Raw genomic sequence first — 26,173 nt, 5'->3', positions numbered from 1 at the left:
ATGGATGTAGATTTCTAGGGGTGTTTTGAGCCCTCCATTTCTTTCTGGAGTGCCTTCCATTTGGCAGCGCCTCCTCCTCCTTTGCGCTTGGGACATCTGGCCGGCCTGGCTGGCAGTGACTGGAAGGCATGTGAGGACAACAGGGACAAGAAGGACACAAGGGAAAGTCACCGGATGACCCTGGTCAAGTCACACTCTCTCAGCCTCAGGGGAGGCCCTCCTGTGAAGAGACTTGCCCAGAAGACCTTGAGCCAGCCTGGGGAAGAGGGCTTTGAGCTTTGGACTCTGGAGGACAAGGGTGGTAACCTCCGCCGCCCCCCCGGGCAAAGCCACACTCTCTCAGCCTCAGAGCCAGCTCTTCGGAGGAAGAAGCCAGAAGGGGCGAAGAAGTCCAGCCAGGGCTGGCCTGGTTCTCCTCTTCCCCCAAAGGGCCGAGAGGAAAGGATGCTGCGGAGGACAGCGCCACCTACGTCCCGCCTCCGCCTCCGGGAGCGAGAAGGGAGCAGCAGGAGAAGCGCCGGGACTCAGGGAGAGCTTTTATAAGGAGGCCAGAGCCGGGAGCAGGCAGCCAGGCAGACCCTCTCCGGCGGCTGCAGCAGCCACTCAGCTCTCCGGGGCGCCTCCGGGAGGGCAGCCCCAACGCCCCCAAAGCGGCTTTCTCCCCGTGGGTGCCTTTCTCTTCTCTCTTCCTTCCTGACTCCCTTTTTTTGGTTCCTGGGCTTCTTTCCTTCCCACTTTCTGAGGGGAGAAAGTGTCCGAGGGAGAGAGGAGCCAGAGGCGAAGCGAAGGAGGGCAGAAGAGCCCGGTCTCTGGCTTCTGAAGAGGGCAGAGGAGACGAGAGACCGCTTTGGCCCCGATGCCACTCTTTTTGGCCCAAGGCAACTCCGCCCCGCGCCCCGCAACAAACTCCCTCCCAACTCCCACAATTCTATAGCCTTGCGCCAGACGACAAGTTAAAGCGGTGTCAAACCGGGTTCTCTCTCCAATGTGGATGCAACCTACTTCAAGTCGTTTCCGACTGATGGATTCATTCCCCTGTTGTTGTTGGCTGCCTTCAAATGGTTTCCCACCGAAGGCGACGCTGACAGTCCTCGCTGGCCTGCTTCCCAGTTGTTTCCAAGTTCCCTCAGGCGGCCCTGGCGGTGACTCTGGCCGGGTGCCTTCGGGCTCTTTCCGCCCGGGGCTGACGGGGCCCTTTCTCCAGGGGATGGTGCCCTGCTGAGGGGCCCCGCTGCTCGGCAGAGTCAGCCCCGGAGAGCCCGGGAGGCCCCTTCGGGACTCAAGGCGAGGAAGAAGCGGACTTCAGGGAGGCAGCTCCTGCTGCCCACTTCTTCCTCCCAGAGTCAGCCCCGAAGGTGCGCCCGGGCTCTCCGCGGGGGTCCTGAGGCTGAGAGAGTGTGACTGTGCCCGCAGAGCCTCCCGCCCGAAGGTGAAGAGCTGCCCCACGCGGGCTTGTCTTGGCCAGTGTCTCCCACAAACGGGGCGGGCTGCTTTTGCCTTGGCCCCCACCCTCCGAGGCTGAGAGAGTGTGACCTGGCCCCGGGGGAAAGGAAGGGAAGGGAGGGCCTCCAGAGCAGCAGCCCAAGAACAGCCCAATCCCTGCGGAGTCCTCGCCGCCTCCACTTTTGCAAGGAGGCTGTGCTTTCCCTTCATTGATGCACGTGCCCTTCATCCTCCCTCTCTCTCTCTCTCTCTTGCAGAGCGAGGAGGAGGCAGATGCTCGGAGTTGTCCGGAGGCTGCAGACTCTGCTCAGCGACTCAGAGGCTGTTTGAGGGCAAGACCCTTGCCCTGTCCCTCTCCTCTCCTCCTTCCCTCTCTTTTGCCCTTCGCCTCCTGCAGAGAGAGGAGGAGAACTCTCCTGGGAAAGAGCCCCTTTCGCCTTTTGCTGCTGCTGCTGCTGCTGGAAACCTCCTTCTGGTCCCATCCCTCCGGAGCCCCAGGATGCAGTTTCGCCTCTTCTCCTTCGCCTTGATCGTCCTGAACTGTATGGATTACAGCCACTGCCAAAGCAGCCGATGGAGACGCAGCAAGAGAGGTGAGGAGGAGGAGGAGGAGGATTTGCACCCTCAACAGCTCTGGCCCTAGTCCCAGGGAATCGGGGGGGGGGGTCTTCTGCTCCTCTAGAAGCCTCCAGTTCCAAGGCGGCCTGGGATCCTGGGAGCTGAAGTCCCAAACATCTGGAGAGAACCAAAGTTTGGGAAGCACTGATCTAAAGGGGTCCAAAACCCACTGCAGAAATAATCCAGTTTCAGACCGCTTTAACTGCCCTGGGAATCCAGGGCATTGTAATTCATTGTGGCTCCAGAATTCTCTGGCGGAGAAGGCTAATTGCCTGACAAAACTACATTTCCCAGAATTCCCTAGCATTCCCAAACTGGATTATTTCTGCAGTGTGTCTCAGGTCTTGCCTCTTGTCTTCTCCCACCTCTTGTTGTTGTTGTGTGCCTTCAAGCCCTTCCGATTTAGGGTTTTCTTGGCAAGTGTCTTCAGAGGGCATTCAGGGCTCTAGCCTTTAACAAATACAAACAAAAATCTATCAGCCAAATGAAATGCACAATACGCTTGTGGCAAGCTTTCGAAGCTCCATGGGCTTCTTCATCAGGCAACAAAGGCATCACTGATGGATTTTTGTTTTTCTTCAAACAGGGTTTGCGATGGCCATCCTCTGAGGCTGAGAGAGTGTGACTTTGCCCAAGGTCACCCAGGGGGTCCCCAGGGCAGAGCAGGGATTTGAACCTTGCTCTCCAGAGTTGACGTCCAATGTTCAAACCATTATATCACACCATCTCACCACTAGGGATGGGGAAATCTCATTTATATTCCTTTTGTATGCATTATCTTTTTATAGCTCAGTTTTTTTCTTTATCAAACATGAAGGTCATCTGGGGATTCCTTTGGCAGAGCAGAGATTCGAACCCTGGTTTCCCAGCATCATAGTCCAGCTCTCAAATACTACACCACACTGGCTCCTCTTCTACCCCATTATTTTTGTGGTTGTGCACCTTCAGAGCTCAGTGTGACATTTTATTTTATTTTCCTTTTGAGACACTCTTGGAAAGAAAGTATGTCAGAAGATCTTGGTGCACCTTTGAGACTAATTGAAAGAAAGAAGTTGGTAGCACTTTGAGCTTCCCTAGATTTAAGTCTAGCGGCTTTTGGAGGAAGTGGACTGAAATCTATGAATGTTCATGCTGCTGACTTGTTTCTTTCAGTGAGTCTCAAAGCTGCTACACGAACTCTTTACATACTAATTTAATAGACCAACGTGGTTATATCTTTGAATTCTACAACTTTTGGAAAGGAAATGGGTGAGGGTGACTTGGGATACTCAAAGGAGGCAAAGAGGAGAGAAGAGCTGAAGAGAAAGATGCCTGAATAAGTAGGATAAGAATCATGGCAATATTGCAGACAGTGGAATCCTCTCAGGAACATTGGAAGTTAGGAGGAACTCCCACGCATGGAAACCAATGGTGTGGACTTCTGTGTCCATGCGCTCAGGATGGGGAGGTTGGTGGAGGGACTCCAAGAAGACTTGCCCAAGGTCATCCAGTTTTCATGACAGAGCGGGAAATCTGGTCTCCAGGGTGGTAGTCCAATGCTCAAACCATTACACCACACTGGCTTTCTTCAGCCCCATAATCGCTCCTGCACACACCTCTAACTTTTCCTTCTTCTCTAGAGGTTTCTGGATTTGATCCTGGGGGAATGGGTGATGGCACCACCTTCACATGCTCCTTGAGCTTTATTGTAGATTAAAAGTTGCTGTTGCATGCCTTAAGTTTGTTTCTAATTTATCACGACCTAAGGCACACCTGTCACATGGTTATCTTGATAAAATATGTTTGGGTGTGTGCATTGCCACCACCTTTCTCTGAGGCTGAGAGAGTGTAACTTGCCCAAAGCCACCCAGTCAGTTGCCATGGCCAAGCAGGACCTTGAATCTGGGTCTCTTGGAGTCCTAGTCCAACACTTGGACCACTGCACCATGCTGATTCTTAGATTCAAAGGTTGTTGTTATTTCGTGCCTTTAAGTCTTTCCGTTAATGGATTTCTTCAGTGGAAGTTGGCCATTGCTTTCTCCTGAGGCTGAGAGCATGTGACTTGCCCAAGGTCACTCAGTGGGTTTCAGGGCCAAGCTGGGAATTGAACCCTGGTCTCCAGAGTTGTAGTCCAACACTTAAACCACTATGCCACACTGGCTTTAGATTCAAAGTACAAGTGAGTTAATAGTGCTTATAGGATTACTCTGTGTTTCTTCCTTCCTGCCTTCTCCCTAGAGAGAATGAGTAGTAGATATCCTTCTCCTAAAGGTTATCTGCTCCTAGACACTTGGCACCCTATTAAATGCTTTTGAGCCCTTTTGGTCTGATCCTCTCACGGGATGGATCCTGTGCAGAAGCTGAATTTAAAGTAGAAAAAAACCCACAAAAGTGGGTAGGTTTTCAAACAATGTCAGGGCTTAATCCGAAAAAAAAAAAAAAAGGACAGAACTCACAAAAGCGGGTAGATTTTTCAGACAATGTTTATATGAAGGAGAAATAATGTGACATTAACCTGAATGGAAAGCCGCCCAAACCTGTTCCTTTTTACTTTCTGGAACTTCCAAAAGTAAAAATGAGTGGTTTTTGGCATCTTTTTGTTTGAATTAATGTTGTGTCATTTCTCCTTTACACGAACACATTTGAAAAACAACCCACTTTTGCGAGTTTTTCCCCACCAGACTTTTAAATCCTGTTTCTCCATAGGATTTAACCAATTTGCCTCTGTGTGATAAACTCCCAGCTCTTATCTCCCAACTCTAGTTCAGAAACCAGTCCCACACTTGCAGATGTGGTCTGTTCCTATACATGTTTACAAACAAATAATACTGAATTTGTTAGGTTAGTTGAAGTGGGAATAATCTCAGCCTTGGTTGTATCTAAATGAGTGGGACTGAGACTGTGAGGGTACATGTTCAAGCACTGAAATGGAATTACTGACCTTTTAATTCTCTATAACTGTGCTCTAGCAACTGCAGTTGAGGTGAGCTTTCACTTCAATGCATGCTTAATACTGAAATATGTTCTATGCAAAGCTAGTGATTGTGGATACAGGGCAGGGGAATTGATGAAGGAAATTTAGGTGGAGCACAGGATGTGACCTTTTGTACATGCCAGAGTAAAGGAAATGGTAACTAATTGCAGATAAATTTTCTGCTCTAGGTGTCTTGGGTTTTAAGTTCCTGCCACCCCTGCAGCCTGGTCTAGGCTGGACCTGGCAGAAATCAAGGTCAATGAGAGTCATCAAATACGATCCAAACTGTATTTGTGTGTTTCTGTTGAAGGTATGATGCCATAGTTATGAAAACAGCAAAGCCTACAGGCCATCTATATGTGTTCAGTGTCTCTCCTTGCAAATTATATTACCATCTATTGAGTATATTGTATATTGTGTGTGTATATGACTTCATGTCTTCTATCAATTTATCATGGCCTCATGCATTTCATAGGGTTTTCTCAAGCAAGGTGGTTTTGCCAGTTCCTTCCTCTGAAATATAGCTTGCAGTACCTGGTATTTGTTGGTTGTCTCCCATCCAAGTACTAACATGAGCTGACCCTGCTTAGCTTCAAAGATCAGATGGGATCTGGAGCCTTTCAGATATTTAGGCCAGTACTGGATATTAAGTTGTCTGTTGCCTTAAACTCTTTGCATGTATGCTCAGATGTCTTCTAGATATCAGCGGGTTTGCTTCTGAGCAAGAGTGCAGAGGATTGTAGCGCCTGTATTAAACTTTTGTCAAAATACAGAATAAAGAGGGACAGTAAATCCCCCAAAGAAAGGCAGTAAGTGTGGTTTCTAGTGACAAATTTGTAGCCAAAATGCAGAGTAGTTGTCAAGGTTAACTTTTACCTTGTCATGTGCACATTTGTCATAATTTCCTGTTCAGGTCTGACAAGAATGCGCACCCTCACCAAAGCTGGGACAGTTTTGCAGCCATTGTTAATACTTCCTCTAAGCTAGTAATAAATTATCTTCTATTCCCTCTAGTTTGGTCATTCCGAGTGGGTACCACAGAGTGTCATCTTATTTTAATATTATTGTTTTCACCTGCTGAAGAAAACCCATGCATTGTGCCTCTGATTTATATGAGTAAATCCACTTTTTAGTCATAGCTTGGTAAACTTTTCCTCTTTCTCCAAGAAGATGGTTGTTGTAGTTTAGTTGCGGCTTGTTGGCATCGAAATCTCCCTTACCAGGGAGACTTCTCTTTTTTCTTACTGAGGGTCTTAGTAGTCAGAAGATGTAGGAAGCTGCTTTCTGGGGACAACTTGGTAGTAGGCCTAGGGAGTCACTCTTCCTCCAGAGTTTAGTCCCCATTCCTCCTCACCCTGTGTTCTGTGACCTGACTCTTTTGTTTGAGCTGTTGGATTTCTCCAAACCAGCCTTACAAAGGATAATATTAAAGGTATGTGTGAGCTGCTTTAATGTCTAGAAAAGGGAAACAACAGTAGACAACCATCTCTCCCAGTTTACAAATATTCAGCACTGAAATGCTTCAGCGGCAATTCTGAATTTGTCAGAGGTGACGAGGCAACTTTGCTTGCTTGCTTGCTATTGAATCATTGAAAGGGGACTGAAGGTTGAGGAGGGGGGAAGAGAGAAAAGGAAGTGATGAGTTGTTTTTGATTTCTATTTTGTCTTTGCTTGCACATGTCCTTCGCCACAGGGGAATGCATTAGCTGTTCTTGGACTAGGAGCACATGCATCATTTCAAAGGAAAAATGCACTGTCCATTATGCCACACATGGCAAAACAGGAAGTGTGAATGATATGCACTTCCTGTTCTTTTTACAGGTTCAAGTAATCCCTAACACTCACTGTTAAAGGTGTGGGTTAGTTTGGGGGGGACTACATGTGATAGATGCTTATAGGGGTCTGCCTTCAGCCATAACATTCATCTGTCCATGCTTGGACAGTTACTTTAACAAATAATTGTTATAGTTCCAAGGCGCTCAGTAACAATTTTTGTAACAATTTTATTTTCATGCAAAACTACTATTTTTGCTTTTATAGTTCTTAGAAGCAACTAAAATAACATCTTGTTAAATTACTTGGATCCCCTGCCCACCTGAATTCTACATGCTGCTGGCTTGTAGTACAAAAATCTTCTTCTCTTTTCTACCTCAACATTGCCTGAACATCCACTGCAGAGGACAAGGCATAGCATGAACCAGCACTGTGACCATATGATATTCTTCCTATCATAACTATAAAAGTAACTAAAACAAAGGTGCTACAAGATCGCTCCTATTTTAGGTTGGTGTGTGTATTCTTTTGCTCTTGAATTTTCTTTAACGGTGCCATTATTTTCCCACCCTTGATTTTTCTGTGTCATCTGTCAGTTTTGTCATAGATGTTCCACTCAGTGGCTCAAGTGTAAATTATAAATTTCTGGAACCATCATCATCATCATCATCATCTTCTTCTTCTTCTTCTTCTTCTTCTTCTTCTTCTTCTTACCTATTTATATACCATACTTTTGCTCCCAAACTGGGATTCAGGGCTGCATTGACTCCTTAAGAATGAGGCTGTGCTTTATTGCTTTATAGCATTTGCCTGAAAGCTGTTCTAGTGACGTTTTACAGAAAATATATTTCTTCTTTATTTTCCTCTAGGCTTTTCTGGAGGAAAATGGTGGTAGATAAGTTATGTACATTAAACGTCATAAGACTAATGAGATGAAAGCCATCTCTTGAAACATGGCATTTTTGTTGATTACTTTCTGGCCTTATAATGTTAGGACTTGGTTAAATTCATGATTTATTGACATTTCTTGTCATTTCATGCAGATTTGAGGGGGAAGTCACAAAACCCCAAACTTGGCCAATTTGACAGACACACATGGGATATTTTTGCTGCTATCTAAAAGGGAGGAGTTTTTGCATTCAGACTTTGCTTCCTTAATGCCATACATACACCCCTTCAGGTAAAAGGAACTCCATGTGGTGTTAACCTGTGCCATTAATCACGGAAAGGAAGAAATGCCACATGAGAATGATGGGTACCAGAGCTGTGGAATGTTAGTTTTTTTGTTTTAAAAACTTGCAGAGAGATTCATGCCTATGAAATACAGATCCTATGGAATACAGATCTCATCAGCAATGCCAGCATCTTGTCTGGGATGATGGGAATTTTGATCCTGTGCTCCAGGCTGCGAATAACTATTTTAGATTACTTGGGCAAAACACACCTTCTTTCAAAGAAATCATGCCTGAACATCACCTTAGAAAGAACTTACCTACTATTTTACTAAAATTCCATTATACAGTGGGTTAAGCAGAGGTTTTTGGCTTTAATAAGCCCATGCCTTGGAATAATAAAATCCCGAGAATGTCTCATGTTAAAATCTTTATATTTTGCTTCATCATGTATTTCTGTCAGTATAACGTGTCATTACAGCACTTGTGTGGACAAAAACAACTATTGCACTCCCCCCCAACTTTGGACTCTCTTTGAAAAGCTTTGCAGAAAACACAGAAGTTTTCCTTTTCTTTTCATATTTGACCGTAGATGTCCTTCTGAATTAGTTTTGCATGTAATCTACTTTTCTTTCTCCTTGTATAGGTTTCCAAAGTTTGGCAGAATAACCTTCACACCAGATCATTGTTTTTACTAAAGCCTTATTAAAAGTGAGGACTGATTTTTTTTTTTAGAAAGAACATATAAAAGACCATAATGAATATAGCAGTACATTGTGATGAATTGAAAAATCCCTAACAAATCTGCAGTGTCAAAATAGTGTTTATTTTCAGAACCTATATGGTCTGTTGATCTTCAACCTTTATTTTCTCCTTCCTTGCTATCAATACTCTTAATGTTTCCGGCAGGCAGCATTCGGAATTTTATTTTGCAAGTACTGGTTATTTCTTTTTTCTTAGTGGCCGATCAAACTACCCATTGACAGGAAAAGCCATAGTGTGTCTTTAATTAAATGTGAAATTATTTTAGACTCCAGGCTAGACAGTGAAGTGGTGATACCAGTGTTTCTGTTTTTTTACAAGAAAGCTTAAGAACCATGTAGCAGGAGAGCTGAAATGAATAGAGATCTAACCCATGTTGTGTGAATTATCCCCCATTTTTCTCCCCCTACTCTGGCTCAAATAAAGAAAAGAGAAAGGGAGAAAGAAATCACCATAAGCTGGTTTTAATTGATCCCATGTTCCCTGGTTGATTTTATATTAGTGATTGTGCTTTTGGGACAAACTGATTTGCCCGAAAAAGATTGAATCCAACTTCATTCCTTGTTGAACATTCAGCTATTGGCTAAACAGAATTGGTGTTGACAGTTGACTTATTGAAGTTAGTCTGGGCTGTCACTCCTGGGCTTTCATTATGGTTTGTTATAACGCAACGTGTTCAGCTAATTAAAAGAAATGTGCACTAGGATGTTAATAGCTAATCTGTGCATATAGCTGAAGATACAAGCAATGCTTACTCTGCAATGCCAAAGTGTGGGATTAAGATTTCTGTAACAATTCCCTCTGCACATACACACACCCCATCTGCAAATGATCAGGCATGCACTGTGGGGTACTGGCAGTTAGAACCTCTCGGCATTCTGTTGAGTCTCATATGTGATCTCAGATGCTCCATAGTATCACTTTCTTAATGAAATAAAATTCTTGGCATAGATCAGCTCTTCTGTGGAGTCGCATCCAGTTGAGAATGGCAAGCAAATCTATCATTTCTTTTGACTAATGTGTTTTAAAATATAGCTTTTTTTAAAAATGAGCAAAATGAAATATGCATTGCTATACAAGGCAGGGGTTTAGCAAATATTGTTTTGAGAGGTTATGGTGACTGTACAATATAGAATTTCTACAAACAATCCAATTTGTTTCTTTTCTTAGTTATGCATGCTAGGGGACTTCTTGAATTCTGCAGTGTGTTGGCTCTTAAGAATTATTTGGGTGAAGAGAAATGCAAGTTTCATTAAAGGCCAAAGTACATGTTGTACATCGTAGTATGTAACAGGGTGCCAATGCATATTTAAACAAAGCAAGGGTGCTTTGGGAGGATGATGTTGGGTGGAGAAGAGAGGGAGAATGAAAAAGGTGCTTGTTCTTTTCACACCCATTTTTCTCTTATTCCAAGTCATCTGCTTTTGCAGTTCTTTACCCTGATAAATTCCTTCAAAAGTTTTGAAAGTTGGCTAAGGGATGCATTCACATAAATACCAACAAGTGAAGCATAGAATTTTAGAAATGTGCAAATATGCCTTGAAACCCTCTGGGGGGAAATGGTGGTTGAGCCTAGGGGTTAAGCACTTACCAATACCCAGTCTCAACTCTGCTTTAAATATCTCCAACCAAAGTATCTTTAAAAAAATGAAATGAGGTGTCAGATTGTTCTTCCACACATTAGCATGTGATGTGTGATAATAAATACCTGATTCCATCAGGGGAGATTGAGAGAGGGAAAAGTAAAACTGAAAAATCAGTTTTGTACTCAGTTGGACCCAAATAAAACAAATATTTTAGTGTTTTGATATGTTCTGCAAAACAGAGAATTTTGGCCTCCTTATTCTTCCAAAATTCATTCCCCCCTTCTGTTAAAACAAGTGCTGCTTGACAATTTGAAGACAGATCATCTCACCACAGTGTTTCATGATTCTCTAATGCATAAACACTAGAGTTCTGTGGTATTGAAGGTTTTAGCTTTTAGGGAAAAATGCATTATGAGGAATAACTTGTGAAAGACAGGGCTATTTTAGTGAGCTGGAATTTATTTTAGAGATGAAACAAGCAAAAGAGCATCACAGAAGCACTTCTCTACACATTTACATTGGAATAAGCTTCATGGAATACCATGACACCTCCTTCTGGATGAACACACATATTTCTGGGTAAACATACCACTGAAATTCAAAACTTGCTGATAATGGAACAACACTGTTTGGTTTAATTGCTTGGTGATAACGAATACATGGAATAAATGACAGGGCTTGGCAAATTAACTTTTTGGACTATGACTTCACAATTCTGCAGCCAGCACGGCCAGTTATTTATACAAGCTCTAGTAAGACCTATGTTTTCCCCCACCCCCAAACCTAATGTATGCTGATTTTGTTTGTTACTTACAAATATGGTTACAGTGCAAGTCTCTGTAATGTGGATAGGCAGAAGACTGTTGATGCTTTCAAGAACTCCTATCCCTTTAATTCTTCTTACCAGGATTAACCCAAATAATTGCTTCTTGATGAGCAAAGGCGTGAGGTTAGTGATGAATAGCCTTTCAACTAGCCCTGGAATAGTCTTTATTTATTTAATGTCAGTTCTTGAACAAGAAAGATGTTTAATTACTAGCACTGTGCTAGGGCCTCCTAACACACTACAGAGTTTGGTTTTGTAATTCAGATTTGGAAATGATTTGGACTCAGTCTAGATCCAAATCACAATTTGGAAATCAGCATTTCCATGCTACCATTGATGCTTTTGGAAACAGAGATAGTGAGATTAACCCTGCCAAATTGTATACAGAACACTCCAGGGATGTTTGGGCCATCATTTTTAACTTGTCCCTTAAAACCTCCATACCTCTTCAATTTCCTGACCCCCTCCACAAAAGTGTGTGAATCTGGATGCCTCATATTCCTTTCAGAGAGCAGCAGCCCTCATGTGTTATAGACAAATAGGCCCAGGAATTTGTTTGTGCCACAGACCTTTAAAGTTTGCCGTGAAAACCATCATGACTTTTTGTTTTTCATAAAAATGAACTAAAATACAATATGTTATGTAGCAGTCATATTTCAGACTGAACTACTCTGTGGTATATAAATGAAGCTGTTTGTTTGTTTTGTTTTGATCCACTGTAAATTGGTAGGTTTAGGGAGTCTACTTGAACATATTTAAAGTTTGCAACTTTTTTGTTTTGTTACCTTATGGTAGCATGTGTGATGTATGTTTGCTGCTTGTACCCCTAAAACTTTCTCTCTGTGTTTGTGTATATATAAAGCATGCCCAAGATAGACACAAGAAAAAAAAGCAGTCATGCAAAATTGCTATGAATACAGATTGAAGTCAAATAAAATATTTGGAATCAAAATAGCCAAATTTGGTGTGGGGGATGAAGATGAGAATATTAGGGAAGTAGTAGTAGTAAAACTACTACTAAGATAATGCTAAGGCAAACACAGGCTGCATCTATACTGAGGAAATAAAGCAGTTTGACACCACTTTAACTGCCATGGCTCCATACTATGGAATCCTGGGAATTATAGTTTGTTGTAACAGCAGATCTCTCTGAGAGAGAAGATTAAGCATCTCACAAGTCTATAAATTCCAGAATTCTATAGCATTGAGCCATGACAATTAACACAATGTCAAATGACACTATTTCTCTAGCCACAGAGATAAGTGAACTAATGTAGAGTTAAAAGATGGATAGGACTGTATTGAGAAAGTGTTTAGGAAAGGAGGATTCAAGGTTAATTCTCTTAGGATAAAAGGAGAAACTGAAAAAAAAGTACAGAGTACAAAAGTACTTTTGCCATCAAATCACAACAAAGCTGTTTCAAAAGCTGTTCTATTGTGGGGCAAAAAGAGTTAAAGAATACTCTTCACTGTTCCTCACAGTACTGTGAGTGGAAAACTCTCCCATGGTTTTTGCCTAATACTGGAAGCTAGAGCTGTGAATGAACAAATTCCAGTTCTCCTCACTCCCTTTCTCTACTTTGTCATGGTTTTATTTACCACTTTGGAGGCATGCTGTCTGGTTTTCCTTCACTGTCCAGGTCATACATTTGCACTGAAGAGATACGGCCTGATTTGGAGCTAGTCCACATTGGTCTGAATGCAGCCCAATTTGATTCAAGATTTGGCTGAAATAGTTGCACAGCCTTATTAAAATTACTGCTTCTCTACAACTTATTATTTTAATAGTAAACCTGCTCTTTGTGGGAACAGAAACACTGGGACAAGTGACAGAATGTTGTTGTTGTTGTTGTTGTTCATAGAATCATAGAGCTGGAAGAGAGCACAAGGGCCATCCAATCCAACTCCCTGCCATTGCAGGAAATCTAAATCAAAGCATCCCTGACAGATGGCCATCCAGCCTCTGTTTAAAAACCTCTAAGGAAGGAGATTCCACTATACTCCGAGGGAGTATGTTCCACTGTCGAACAGCCCTTACATTTTGTATGCCTTCAAGTCATTTCTGACTTATGGTGACCCTAAGGCAACCCTATAATGGGTTTTTCTTGGCAAGATTTGTTCAGAGGAGGTTTGCCATTCCCCTGAGGCTGAGAGGTTGTGACTTGCCCAAGTGGGTTTCATGTTCAAGTGGGGAATTGAACCCTAACCTCCAGACTCATAGACCAACACTCAAACCACTGTGTCACATATATGGAACTATTAATCACTGCCCCCCCCTGCACACATATTAGTGGGAATGAGCTAGACTTACCATATTTTTAAAAAGTTAATATTGTTTGGAACCTTTGCAAAGCATAGCTTACTTCCAAGGAAACAATACAGGCATATTTGAAACTATAGGGAAGGGCTCTGCTGGAAAAGTTAAGAAGTGGAAGTTCCATTTTAATTTTGCTTCCAGCTGATTGTGGACAGCAGTGATAAAGTGTCCCTCAAATGACCTCCATGCTCAAGATAACCATTGCACCAGCATTACAAAACTCCAATAATTTTTTCTGGCTTTGCAGGTTGTTGTGTCAGCACAGATTCTGAGTGCCAGAAAAACCTAGTACTTCTCCCCCTAAAACCTCTTGCAAATATTTCAAAATGTATGTGGTTGGAAGCCAAGAGACCAATTATGAAGAGAAGTCCATTCTGACTTTTAAACTCTGTTTTGATAGCAATTATTTAGGCGCTTGCTTTCCAAGACTGTTAATGCACTGGTGCCTTTTTGAGCTCCTAATGCATTCCTGGATGGGGTCACCTGGCTCTCCTTGTATATTGCTGCAGTTCATGGCTATACCTGGGGAATTTGTGAGGTTTGGGACAAGAGTTCTGACTGCTGTTGGATGGGTACTTTTGAAAGCTTGTGAGATGATCATCACCCTTTCCCTTGGGTGATGATCACTGTATGCTTTTAAACACTGTGATATGGAAATAAAAAAAAGCAATGAATTAAAATTAAAGAGCCAAAGGCAAAGGTGCTATATGTAGCAGTTGCTTACTAAGAGAGAAAGTAGTGCTTTTAAGAATGTTAACTTCTTTTTAAAAAAAGAATAGCTGGGAGGAATATGTTAACACAGGGTGGGATGCCAAGGGGCAAAACAGAAATGATGGTGGAGGACACTGTGTTGTGCCCACCTGTTGGGGTGTGTATACTGAGGCAAAAAACAACAACAGCAGAATTTTGGAGGTGTTTAACAAAAATAGCTTTACTCAGCAGAAGTCTTAAAACTGAAGTAAAAAACAAAAACAGTACAAATGGCACAGTGCATAGCAGCAAAAATTGAAGCACAGTAATAACTCCTAGTTCAGCAGCATGTCAGTGTTAGCTTACCACTGCAGCAGCATGGAGAGCAATATAGCCAGTATGTTTCATAGAGAATGCTCCCAACAATCCAGCAGACTTACAAGGCAGTTATACTTTGCTAATTGGCTAACACAATCACCTGATCTAATTAACTAATTACATGACTGATTGCTAGTGCATCATGTACTACACCTGCCAGTTTACTGCACGCTCATCCAGTCACAACTTAGTCACAACTAGCATACCTTGACACTACTTTGTTCCTATAGCAAGTATTTCTCACTACAGTCTTATGTGGTGACAACTCACTGGTGGCTTTAGTTTCACTTGGACTGAATCTGGACTGTAGAATCAGGCCCTTTACAGACCGGCAGTTTATGCTGGCCTGTAGGCAAACTAGGGCTAAGCGTCCACATGCACCCAGCCCTAGTTTTGCTGCCTGACTGCCTGCGTGTCCTTGTGGTGCACACCATGATGATGTCCATGGTGCACAGCACCCAAACGGCACTGGCCAGAAAGGGCGTCATCATGGCACATGAGCGCACCAATGACATCCCTTCTAGGAAGCTCCTCAGACCAGCTTCCTTTGGTGTGCAGATTGGTGCTGCAGCATCATACAGTTGCTGTGGTACCAATCTGGGTCATACAGGGGCGATGTTTAGCTGCCCAGATGTATAGCCCCTTCGTCTAGGCTGACACCACTTTAACTGCTGTGACTCAATGCTATGGAATTATGGGGATTGTAGTTTTGTGAGACATTTAACCTTCTCTGTCAGAGAGCTCTGGTAATGGAATAAACTACAATTCCCCGAATTCTGTAGCTTTGAGCTATGACAGTTAAAGTGGTGTCAACCTGGATTATTTCTGCAGTGTGGACACAGCTTTGCAGTAGCAAATCCATTCTGAGGTTTAGTTTGAAATTCAAAGGAGCTGTCCAAGGTGCTGAACCTACTTGGAGGTTCGGAATGAGCATTTGGATAACTCATTCAAAGTTTGGATTGCAGCTTGGAGCAGGGTCACCACCCCACTGATATGGAAGCCCCACTAATTCTATTTTATATTTATCTGGATTAAAATGATGCTTCCAGAATGTCTACTAAAATGCACAATATACATGTACATGTTACAAAGCTCCACTGGCTTCCTCATCAGGCAAGGTATTAAAAACCATACAGAAGAAAACAAATGAAGATGTTAGTTATAGGCCTGCATTTTGCTATTTTTGTTCTCAGTTCAGATGGTCTGGATGAGTATTTCTTGTAGGCTGGCACTTCTCCTTCTGGCCATGTGGCTACTGGGAGATTCTCAAAATCCAGGAAATTTAACATCTATTTGCAACACAAAAAGATACTTCTTTTGCAATCCAATATGTCTCCATCCTTTTTTGAAGGAATTTTTTTGGGTTTTTAAAGTGAGCTTCAAAAGGTAACTTTGGGCTACAGTTTCCAATGGTCAGGTTGACTAAGGTATTTAGGGGTTTGTAGTCTAGAAAAGTAACTTTTGAACTCAGTTTTAAAAATTTAAAATGTTCACTCTGTTGGAATATTCCACAGTGATGAATGTCTGCCACTAAGAAGTTTGTGATGATGAGGATGATGGACAACCTTTCTCTTAGGAGTTTATCGTACCAGGCACTTCCGTCACCTAAACATCATCAAAACGGGGCAGAAGCGTCCAATGGTGTAATTGTGCCTGGCGTTACAGAAGGGAAATGGAAGTGTTTCTGTTATTGAATTGCTAGGGAATCATCAGGAAAACAGCCCTTTCCTTATTAATGGATTCAATAAGAAAAGAGCTGTTTTCCTGATGATTCCCTGGTGATTCCATGATGGAAATGCTTCCATTTCCCTTCAGTAGCGCCAGGCGCAATTACGCCATTAGTCGCTTCTGCCCCGTTTTGATGATGTTTGGGTGATGGAAGCATGTGGTGTGATAAACATCTTAGACTGGGACCTAAAGTGTCTCATAAAAGTAATGAAGTAAAACCTAAGAATAAAAATTTAAAGACGATTTAAAAACATCACATTAAAATAATATATAATAGTTTAAAAGGCATACAAAAATTTAAAAAATAAAGATTCTCCCATAAGAAGCCTTCCTGTGAGCAGCAATTATACATTAAAAGCCTGTGAGATATAAGATATTACCACCACCACCACTATCAATTATTATCATTATATAAGGAACTAGAGTCTATTGTCTTCTTCATACCATCCTGATTTTTCTTTTTGCTGCAGTTGTTATTAATTGCCTTCAAGTCAACTTTGACTCATGGTGATCCCATGAACAAGACACTTCCAAGCCCCCCTGTCCTCAACTGCTCTGTTCAGGTCCCATAGACTTGGGGCCATGGCTTCCTTGATTGAATCTATCCATCTAATATGTGGCCTTTTTTTCTTTCTGCTACCCTCCACCTTTCCGAGCAATATTGTCTTTTCCAGTGAGATGTGTCTGCTCATTATGAGGTCAAAGTACGACAGCCTTAGTTTGGTCACCTTAGCCTCAGGCTTGATCTGCTGTAGTACCCATTTGTTTGACTTTCTAGCTGTTCACGGTATCCTCAACACTCTTCTCCAGCACCACATTTCAAATGAGTTGATTTTCTTTCTCTTTGTGTTCTTCACTCTCCAGTTCTCATATCACTACATGTTGATGGATAATACAATGGCTTGGGCTATCCTTATTTTCGTGTTCAGCTTTATATCTTTGTATTTTAGGATTTTGTCTAGTTCTTTCATAGCTGCTCTTTTCAATCCTAATCTTTTTATTTCTTGACTGCAATCTCCATTCCGGTCAATGATTGATCCAAGGGATGGGAAATCTTTGACTATTTCTATTTTTTGTTGTCTAGATTAAATTTGTGTACATTCTCCATGATCATTATTTTTGTTTTCTTTTTATTCAGCAGTAAGATTGCCTTTGCACTTTCTTCTTTAATATTTCTTAATAATTGTTCCAAGTTTGTGTTGTTTTTTTCTGCTAGGAGTATGGTGTCGTGTTCATATCTTAAACTGTTGATGTTCCTCTGATCTTCACTCTTCCTTCTTCCAGATGTAAACCTTCTCTTCATATGATATTTTCTGTATATCGGTTGAACAAATAGGTTGATACAATGCAGCCTTGCCTGACCCCTTTGCCAATTGGAAACCATTCTGTTTCTTCTTTTTCTGTTTTAACAGTGCCTCTTGTCCTGAGTACAGGTTTCACATCAGGGCAATCAAATGTATTGGCAGTCCCATTTCTTTAAGAGCATTCCATAGCCTTTCATGATCTATGCAGTCAAAGGCTTTGCTGTAATCTATAAAGCACATACTGATTTTCTTCTGGTATTCCCTGAAGCACTCCATTATCCATGTGCATGTTTGCAATGTGGCCCCCAGTGTCACTTACTGGTGGATTATTGCGCAGTTTCTCAGAGGCAGATCTTAATGGATGGACTTGCTTATATTGGTAGAAGTAGAACTTCAGATAATTTGCTCCCAAGCTCTTTAGGGCTTTCAAGATAATAACCAGTACTTGAATTAAAGTGCATCAGTCAGTATGGAATTTATATTAGATATTCTATATATATCCAATTCCTTTCTCTCATTTAAATAGGATGGAAAGAAATTAGAATGGGTAAAATCTGGCCCATTAGTAGTATGTATCCTCCAAAACTGATTTTCTAGTCCCTACCATGACTGCTTGTTCACATTTTTTAAAAGTCAAAAAAATTCAACCCCTGGAATTCTCATGGTGGGACATGTATTTAATAAATGGGATACAATATTTACAAATGAAATTAGAAATTCATTTTTGGCAATTTCTGGTTTTATTTTTTTTAAAGTTGCTTTTGTACATTTTCAGGGCTTCTGCAGCCCACAATTATAGCCTGTCTGAACTGTGAAGTTGCCATCCCTGGGTAAGTCATAATAGAGAAACAATTTCTTGGTTTATATGATTTAGGACTATATAAATAAATGCATGCTATCCAGTCCAGGAGACCAGGGTTTAGATCCCTGCTCAGCCATAGATATCCACTGGGTGATGTTGGGGCAAGTCACATTTTCTCAGTCTTAAGAGGAAGGCAATGGTAAGCCTCCTCTGACTAAATCTTCACAGGTCAAAGATTTTGAAAATATCCCACTTTATCCTTCCATCATCCTTGCCTTTGCCCCAGATGCCAAACCTGAGGCAAACCTATCATGAGGTTTTCTTGGCAATATTTGTTTGGATAAGGTTTGCCCTTGCTTTCCTCTGAGACTGATAGAGAGCACCCAGTGGGTTTCCATGGTTGAACAGGGATTTGAACCCTGGTCTACCAGAATCCTAGCCTAACACTCAAACTACTACACTACAGTTATCTTGAGGTCTAAAAGTCATCACCAACACTTTTCTACCTGAAAGCAAATTGGCAGCCAGCGCAAATGTTTCAGGATAGGTGTAATATGTTCCTATGAGTACATTCCCAAGGATATCCTTGCTGTTGCATTTTGCATTCATTATAGCTGTCCTTCCTAAATAAATATGTCTACCCTAGGAAGCAATTCCTCTTTCATGTCATAGCAAGTATTATTTTTTTCCCAAAAAGAAAGAGTCTTGCCTCTCCATCCCATTGTCTTTGGAACTGAAACCCTGTTGTTTTATATTGTTGATGCATTCCTTCAGGTGATTTCAGGTCTCAGGTCGGGTGAAAGACATCTTTTAAGAGTTCCAGACGCTCGATATGTATCAGCTCAGAGGGCTTTCTCTATTTCAGCCCCTCAGCTCTGGAACTCCCTCCCCAATGAGCTCCGTATTTCCACCTCCCTCGATGCTTTCAAGAAGAACTTGAAGACTTTTTTGTTCCGCCAGGCTTTGCCCCCCGTGAGCCTTGTGGTCATTCTCTTCCCTTTGGCAATGTTTTTGTGTATTCCGTTCTACACAGCCACTTGTATAGGGTGTTGTTAGTTTTTACTGTTCTTAATTGTTAACTTTGTATTATTGTCATGCTGATGTTTAATTGTCTTACTCTTTGATGTACACCGCTGTGATCGCTGGAATAGCGGTATAGAAATAAAATTTTATTATTATTATTATATTATTATTTCTGATTTATGGCAACCCTATGGTGACCCTATCACAGGGTTTTCTTGGCAAGATTCTTCAGACAGGGTTTGCCACTGCCTTTCCCTGAGGCTGAGAGAATGTGATTTGCCCAAGATTGCCCCATGGGTTTACATGGCTGAGCTGGGATTCAAACCTTGGTCTCCAGAGTCATAGTCTAACTATGAAATCATTACAACACACTCGCTCATAGTGTGTTATCCTTCCAAATTTATTTCCATCAAATGTCTTGGAGCAGGAGTGGGAAGGGAAGAGTAGCTGCTCCCGATCTGCATTTGACATGTTGGAACTTTAGTAGGGGAGTGAATGTGCAGTACTCTACTGTTGGAAAAGTAACTGAAACACAACTTTTCTCAACTTTAATCCAAAGATGGGGTCTGATCTCATGATGTTTTTTCTTAATAGCTTTTACAAGCAGGCAGTAAGTGAAACTTACAGCATGTTCATCCGGGTGTAATCTGAGGCTCTTTGGGTAAAATAACATTAGTCTGTGCTACTTAAACACACTCTGGAAAGATTAAGGGAGGGGAGGAAGGAAAATATTTGAGGAGATCAACTGGATGTGGTCGAATACAAGAAACGTCACCTGAGATGGATTAGCATTTTGCCAAAGTTTGACCTGAATGGGAGACCTCCATTTAGAGCTTGTGTTCTCACCAGATCTGCTCCTGGTACTTTTTGCATGTGTAGCTTTTTAGCCAGAATTCATATAATGAAAGAGTCCAGTAATTTACTAGGGTGCAGTATCTCAGCAGCTGTAAAGTTAAACAAAAACAAAAAAAAAATCCCCCAGTTTAACATTCCTTCTCCTTATTAGCTGCAGCTGGTTCTTTCTAATTACAAAAGTCTTAGCTTCTTTTTCCTTTATACTTTGTGGCTTTTTATTCCACTGTGGAGTTGGAATATGTATGCCTGTTCTCTCTCACACACTTTCAGTTCTGTTTGTAGCTCTTGTTAACTTTTAAGTTTTCTACCAAATCCTTTTGCTAGACACACATTTGCAGCTAACCAAATGCTCTCTTTATGTCATTCTTTTGAATGCTACAAAAGGTTTTATTTTGCTTCCTAGTAAAGATGTTGTCCTACTGATATTATTTTTTTTCTGTCTCATGGACCACTATAGCCACATCATTTTTTTAAAAAAAAGAAGGCTGCACATGTATGTGAATTTTATATCAGTTTAACACAAATCTCCAATCCTAGAAAATACAATTTTTGAGATACAGGCAACAACATTTTGTCATATATTTCCACCACTTCACTACTGTTGAAGAAATATATCCTCAGTAAGCCTCTACACTTGTAATTGTGAGAGACATGGCCTTGCTTTTTGTCTTGGCAAAATATCATGGGTTGGCCCTCTGAACATGTACACGGACAAGAAATTTGTTTTCACTACCAAAACAGAGCTTGAGGTACTTCACAGAACTTGGAAAAGTTACTGTCTGGACTACCACTCTAAGAATAACCCAGTCATGATGTCCACCTAGCCAGTTAAGACAAACTAACTCCTTGGCTGCTGTCCCACTGTACAATTAATGCAGTTTGACACTGCTTTAACTGTCATGGCTCCTTTCTATGGAATCCTGGAATTTATAGTTTGTTGTGGCACCAGAGCTCTCTGTCACAGAAGACTTAAGTATCTCACAAAACTACAAATCCCAGAATTCCATACAACTGAACCATGGTAATTAAAACTGTGTCAAACTGCATTAATTCTGCAGTGTAGATGAAATATTTGTTTCCACCCAAGCTTTCTTCATTTTAGCATCCTAATTTAGAACAGAAAATATTTTATTAGTTTTGCTCTTAAATAATTGAGTTTTGGACTCATTGATGCTCTACTGCAAATTACCCAGAGATCCACCAGTATCTGCCTTGTGCTAGCGTTGTTACACAGCACTCCAGATGGATAGACTCAGTCAGGGGAAACACAGGCCAGAGTTTGCAAGATAGGATGCCACAGGTCACCATGAACTGGGGTCGATTTGAGGGCAGTTAACAACAAAACAAACTAGACTATAGGGTTCAGTGTCTGGGGCTTTAATTTTTGTGTGGTGTGGGTTTGAAGGTAATTTTGGAGAGAGTGAATGAATTAAACTATTTACTCACTCTCCCGTCCCATCTGCAAATATCTCTAAATATTACACATAGTTAAAAATAAAAAAACTTCACAGCTCACATCTCCTCTACTTTAGTTCCACCTCCTTATGGTCAACTTTAATACATTGCTAGTGGCTTGAACAAGACAATCTCTATCCTGCCTTTCCCCCCACATCCACAGGCACCTTCAAATTCTATGCCCTAAGCAAAGCAACTGCTGTTTCTTTCTTAGTAAGCCTCTTTGAAACTCAAAATCTCTAGAAAAATAACTTCTCAAGTGATGTCCTTAAAAGCAAACTGTGCTTCTGCATTAACTGAATAGTAATATTTGATGGGACTGGATGGCCCGTGCGGTCTCTTCCAACTCTATGATTCTATGATTCTAATAATAATAAAAATGTTGGGAGCTAGAATGTAGAATTCCTTTCTTAAATTTCCTGCAATTACCTCTTGGCAGATAGTCTACATGCATGCCGTCTCGGTCCATTGCCTATCCAATGTACTGGCAAACTTTGATTGAGAGTCTTCAGAAATGAGAACTTGCATTGACTACATGCCCTAAAATCTGAGCATCTCATTTTTAGAGTTCGTCAAAAGAACAGAATGAATCCTCAGCTAGTATGATAGTTCTAACACTCAAAAGGCATTGTATGGTTAGGCTACTACATCTTCCCCTCCCTCACAGATTTGGTCTGTGGTAAGAAAAAAACACTGAAGGAACAGTGGGACCCCACTGGAGCTGCAGTTGTAGGTTAGTGCCATCTTCAACTCTTTCCAATTAAATCTCGGAATGAGAGGAAGGTGGTTGTACAACAAAATTGTCATCTGGAAGTACCTTTGGTTTATGAACCAATGTGTTTCTATAGCTTCTCATGCCTGACTGTGTTCAATACTTATATGCTATTGTGAAATGACACATTATATTACAACAGCATAATCACATTTTTCATCCTGTGTAGTGACTTGCTTGTACTTGCATACATTTTGGGCTAGTTGCATGTTGGCACTCCACAGCTATTTAACCAACAAATTAAACTGACTCTCTGTAGTAGATGGATTCAAAATGAACCAATGTGGAAATACAAATTTAGATGACCACAGCAGTGACAAGTGCTGCCAATTGTCATTTTAGAGCTGATTGCATTATATTTTAAACAGATCAATTTTAAATAGTCCAAAGCCTATTTTCTGTACATGGAGGGGGAAAAAAGGAACCCAAACATTAAAAAAAAGTTGACAAGCTTGGAATTCTTACCTAACATCTCCTTGCCATTAAAATATTTCAAAGTGAAAATGACCTCGAAGATTTACTATGTCAAATGTGTTCTTGTCTGAATTTTCATCTGATTTAGAAATGTACTGTAAAGTCTGATGGCTATGTGAACTGTGCCCCTTCCAGCCTCTTAGCAGATAAGCCTTGCTTCGTATTTTATTAGAACAATTTGGCTCCTGATGTGAACTCAAGACTCATTAATCCTATAACGGAGTGGATGGAGTTGGAAAAATACAGGATGTAAATATGTTCTTCATTATGCACTCTTAATACCAACCAGATATGAAGTGTGTGTTCTGTAATATGGTAGTCAGAATGTAGTAGGCAACTAGCAAATTGTTGACAAGGATCATCTGTTGTTCATTTTATTCTGGAATCTAGAGCAAAGAAATTCTCTAAGTTTTGAATGCTTGGTGTTGCTTACTCTCACTTATCACCACTTGATTAATGGATAGTAAAAGTAGTAAAAAGGTTGCCCTGTAGCATAGTCAAAACAGTTGAAACTAAGCGTACATCTTCCACCAAGCAGATCTGTTAACAGCCTGACCGAAAAGGTCACTAGACAGTTGTGGCAATCTTTAGGTCATCAATGGGAAAATAGTGGTCAGAGATCTACCCATTTCCATTGCAGTTGATTGTGTGTGTGTGTGTGTGTGTGTATGTGTGTATTTATTGGATCACAGAGCATAACTGCTAGGGACAGTAAAGCCTGTTGAGCTTTCCCTGGTTGCATATGAAGAGGATTCATTTCACATGTTGAAGTTGCTGAAATGGAAAGTGAAAGTGAACTCAGGGTAGGTTGCTAAAAAGCAGCCAAAATCAATGGGATCGGCTTCTAAAAATCTCTCAGGATAGTTCCAACATAAGGGGTTATGTGCGTTGTCTCTACAGATAAGAGTGGTTCAAGGAGGTCCATAATTGTACATCCTACCATGAGGCAGAGTGAGGGCAGCCACCTCAGGTGGTAGATTTTGAGGTATCATGAAATTGCAGCAAGTTGTTAGACATTTAATTTGTTATTTGCTGCCAGAGATTTGGAGAGGGGGCTTGTGGGATTTTCTGCCACATGTGTAAAATAACTTCACAGATTATTCACAGATTTTATTAATATGTTCTCTCCAGGAATATCTAGGCCATGCAGTGCAACTCTATAGTTAACTAACCAAAAGTCACACTGGAGTTCCCAGAGAGAACATTACACTTGACATTTGTAGCCCCTCCAGCGCAATTTTGTGGTCAACGTCTGGTAGATGTTGACCACAGAATTCCACTGGAGGACCTGGAGATTGTTAGAGAGGCCAGGCTTTGGGACGTGGTGGCCCATTTAATGTTTATCCCATCCTGCTAAAGTCCCATGCAAAGTCACTGGATGGCTTTCAGCTGTGTCTTGTAAAAAAATAATAATTAAAAATTAGACTTTGAAATTGAAATATCTACCAAATCAAAATAGCTCCTCTTCATGTAGTAATTTGAAATCAAATGGAGGCTGGGTTTCTTAGAATTTCAAGTTTTTAAAAATGAAATTCTAAATCAATACTTTTGTAAATCCAAATTCAGGCAATGTTTAGACAATCTTAAATCAATTTTAAAAATTGGATTGTTTCCCTTGAATGAAAATCACTCACCCTCTGGCTGGTGATAATCTTTTTTGAAGCAATATGGCACACTTTGTCCTCAGAGGCAATGATGAGTTTTGCAGGCTGCTCATGAGAGCATGTGGTCAATAAGTCTACAGGAATGACAGTGCTTTGTTCTCTGAGCAGAGAAATTTAAAGCCAATATGGCTATGTTGTGCTTAGCTCAGATTCTGAAAAAAATGAGATTTCCTCACTTATGGTTACATCTGGGTAGAAATGGGCCTAAAATACAGTGAGAGATTGGTGGTTGACAGCAATGACAGATCACTTTTATATTCCCTTGAGACTCATTGAGATTAATGGAATAATAGTTTCTTGTTGTTGCATGCTTTCAAGTCATTTCCTATCTTATGGCAACCCTGAGGGAAGCTTATCAGGGTTTTCTTGGCATGATTTGTTCAGAGGAGATTTGCCACTGCCTTCCCCTGAGGCTGAGAGCATGTGACTTGCCCAAGGTTTCATGGCCAAGTGGGTTTCATGGCCAAGCTAGGAACTGAACCCTGGTCTCCAGAGTTGCAGTTCAACACTCAAATCACTATGCCACACTGGCTCTCAGAATATCAGTACATGCAGCAATATTTTAGTTTTCGATCAGCCTATCTAATTCTAGCAGTATTATATTCTCGTAATATAGTTAGATTAATATTGCTTACCTTAGTGGCAGGGACAAGAGGAGGACCTGCTGCTACAACCGTTTCAAGTCACTGTGATCACACAGCTTGCAGTTGTTGCACTATATGTAGGATCCAAGTGAAGAAACATCTTCAACAGTTTCAGAGATGGGGCTGTCCTGTGGACGGGGGGCAAATAAGCCCCCCCCCATAAAAATTCTGCTTCCCATTATATTTTCTTTCAGTCCCCAAGTTTGTAGCATTGCAAGGAGTGAGACACTGAAAATCATTCATACCTAGAATTCTTATATTTGCCATATTCACATTCACTTGGTAACTTTGCTTGCTGAAAATGTATTTCTAAATGCCCCCTTGAGTTTTAAGTTACTGCAGTACTAGGAATTTGGGAATTGAAGGAAGATTTCTAAGGGACACAGTACTTATTCATGGGGCAGTGCCCTCATTTTGCTCCTGCCTCCATAGCTATACCCCTTGCCAAAAACTCCATGTGATCTCTGCTAGGTTGTGAATCTGTGTGTGTCTGAAGGGACATCACATCTGGGATGTCATGCATTTGAAGAAATAGTGATAAAAGAATTGGAAGAATGATTTTTTTAAAAAAAAAACTGTGAGTGTTCCAGCTATATGGGCTTTTAAAAAGCATTGATTGCAAAAATCAACCAATGGTTCTTTGCTGAGATGTATTCTCCCTCATAGCACATGGGCTAGGGCCTCAGATACATTGTGCAGCATCAGTTATGACATCAGTCAGCACATGCAGTGAAGTCTAGTGTCCATTTTGGAAGCTGAAAATAGCATTTCAGAATTGATCTGTTCCCAGACACCCAAATTTTTGCAGAAATGTTTTCTAGAGCAGAACCAGATAGTTATCTTCTCCTGAAATGTCTATATGTTAGTCTTATTATGATTATAACATGCCTCCCAAACCCTGTGTGTCTGTAAGCACCAAAAGTTAGATCAATAA

The 26,173-nt window shown here is 41.3% G+C and overlaps 1 protein-coding gene across 6 annotated transcripts in view; it reads left to right on the top strand.

Moving 5' to 3' along the window:
• The first annotated feature begins 430 nt into the window (after positions 1–430).
• The window catches only part of RSPO2 (R-spondin 2), a 132,603-nt gene continuing 106,860 nt past the window's right edge, over positions 431–26,173 (top strand). For 3 of the 6 annotated variants that reach the window (XM_042466410.1, XM_042466407.1, XM_042466405.1), the window contains exons 1-2: positions 431–664; positions 1,701–2,036. In XM_042466410.1, the coding sequence (XP_042322344.1) occupies positions 1,943–2,036 (94 nt within the window). In that variant the 5' untranslated portion in view covers positions 431–664; positions 1,701–1,942. Of the gene's footprint in view, positions 665–1,409; positions 1,430–1,700; positions 2,037–5,271; positions 5,325–26,173 lie in introns of those variants that run through there. The other 3 variants (XM_042466408.1, XM_042466406.1, XM_042466411.1) reach the window with 3 other exon arrangements.

This window comes from Sceloporus undulatus, chromosome 4, assembly GCF_019175285.1.
Source record: "Sceloporus undulatus isolate JIND9_A2432 ecotype Alabama chromosome 4, SceUnd_v1.1, whole genome shotgun sequence".
NCBI lineage: Eukaryota > Metazoa > Chordata > Lepidosauria > Squamata > Phrynosomatidae > Sceloporus > Sceloporus undulatus.
This window is presented reverse-complemented; position numbering and strand designations above follow the sequence as displayed.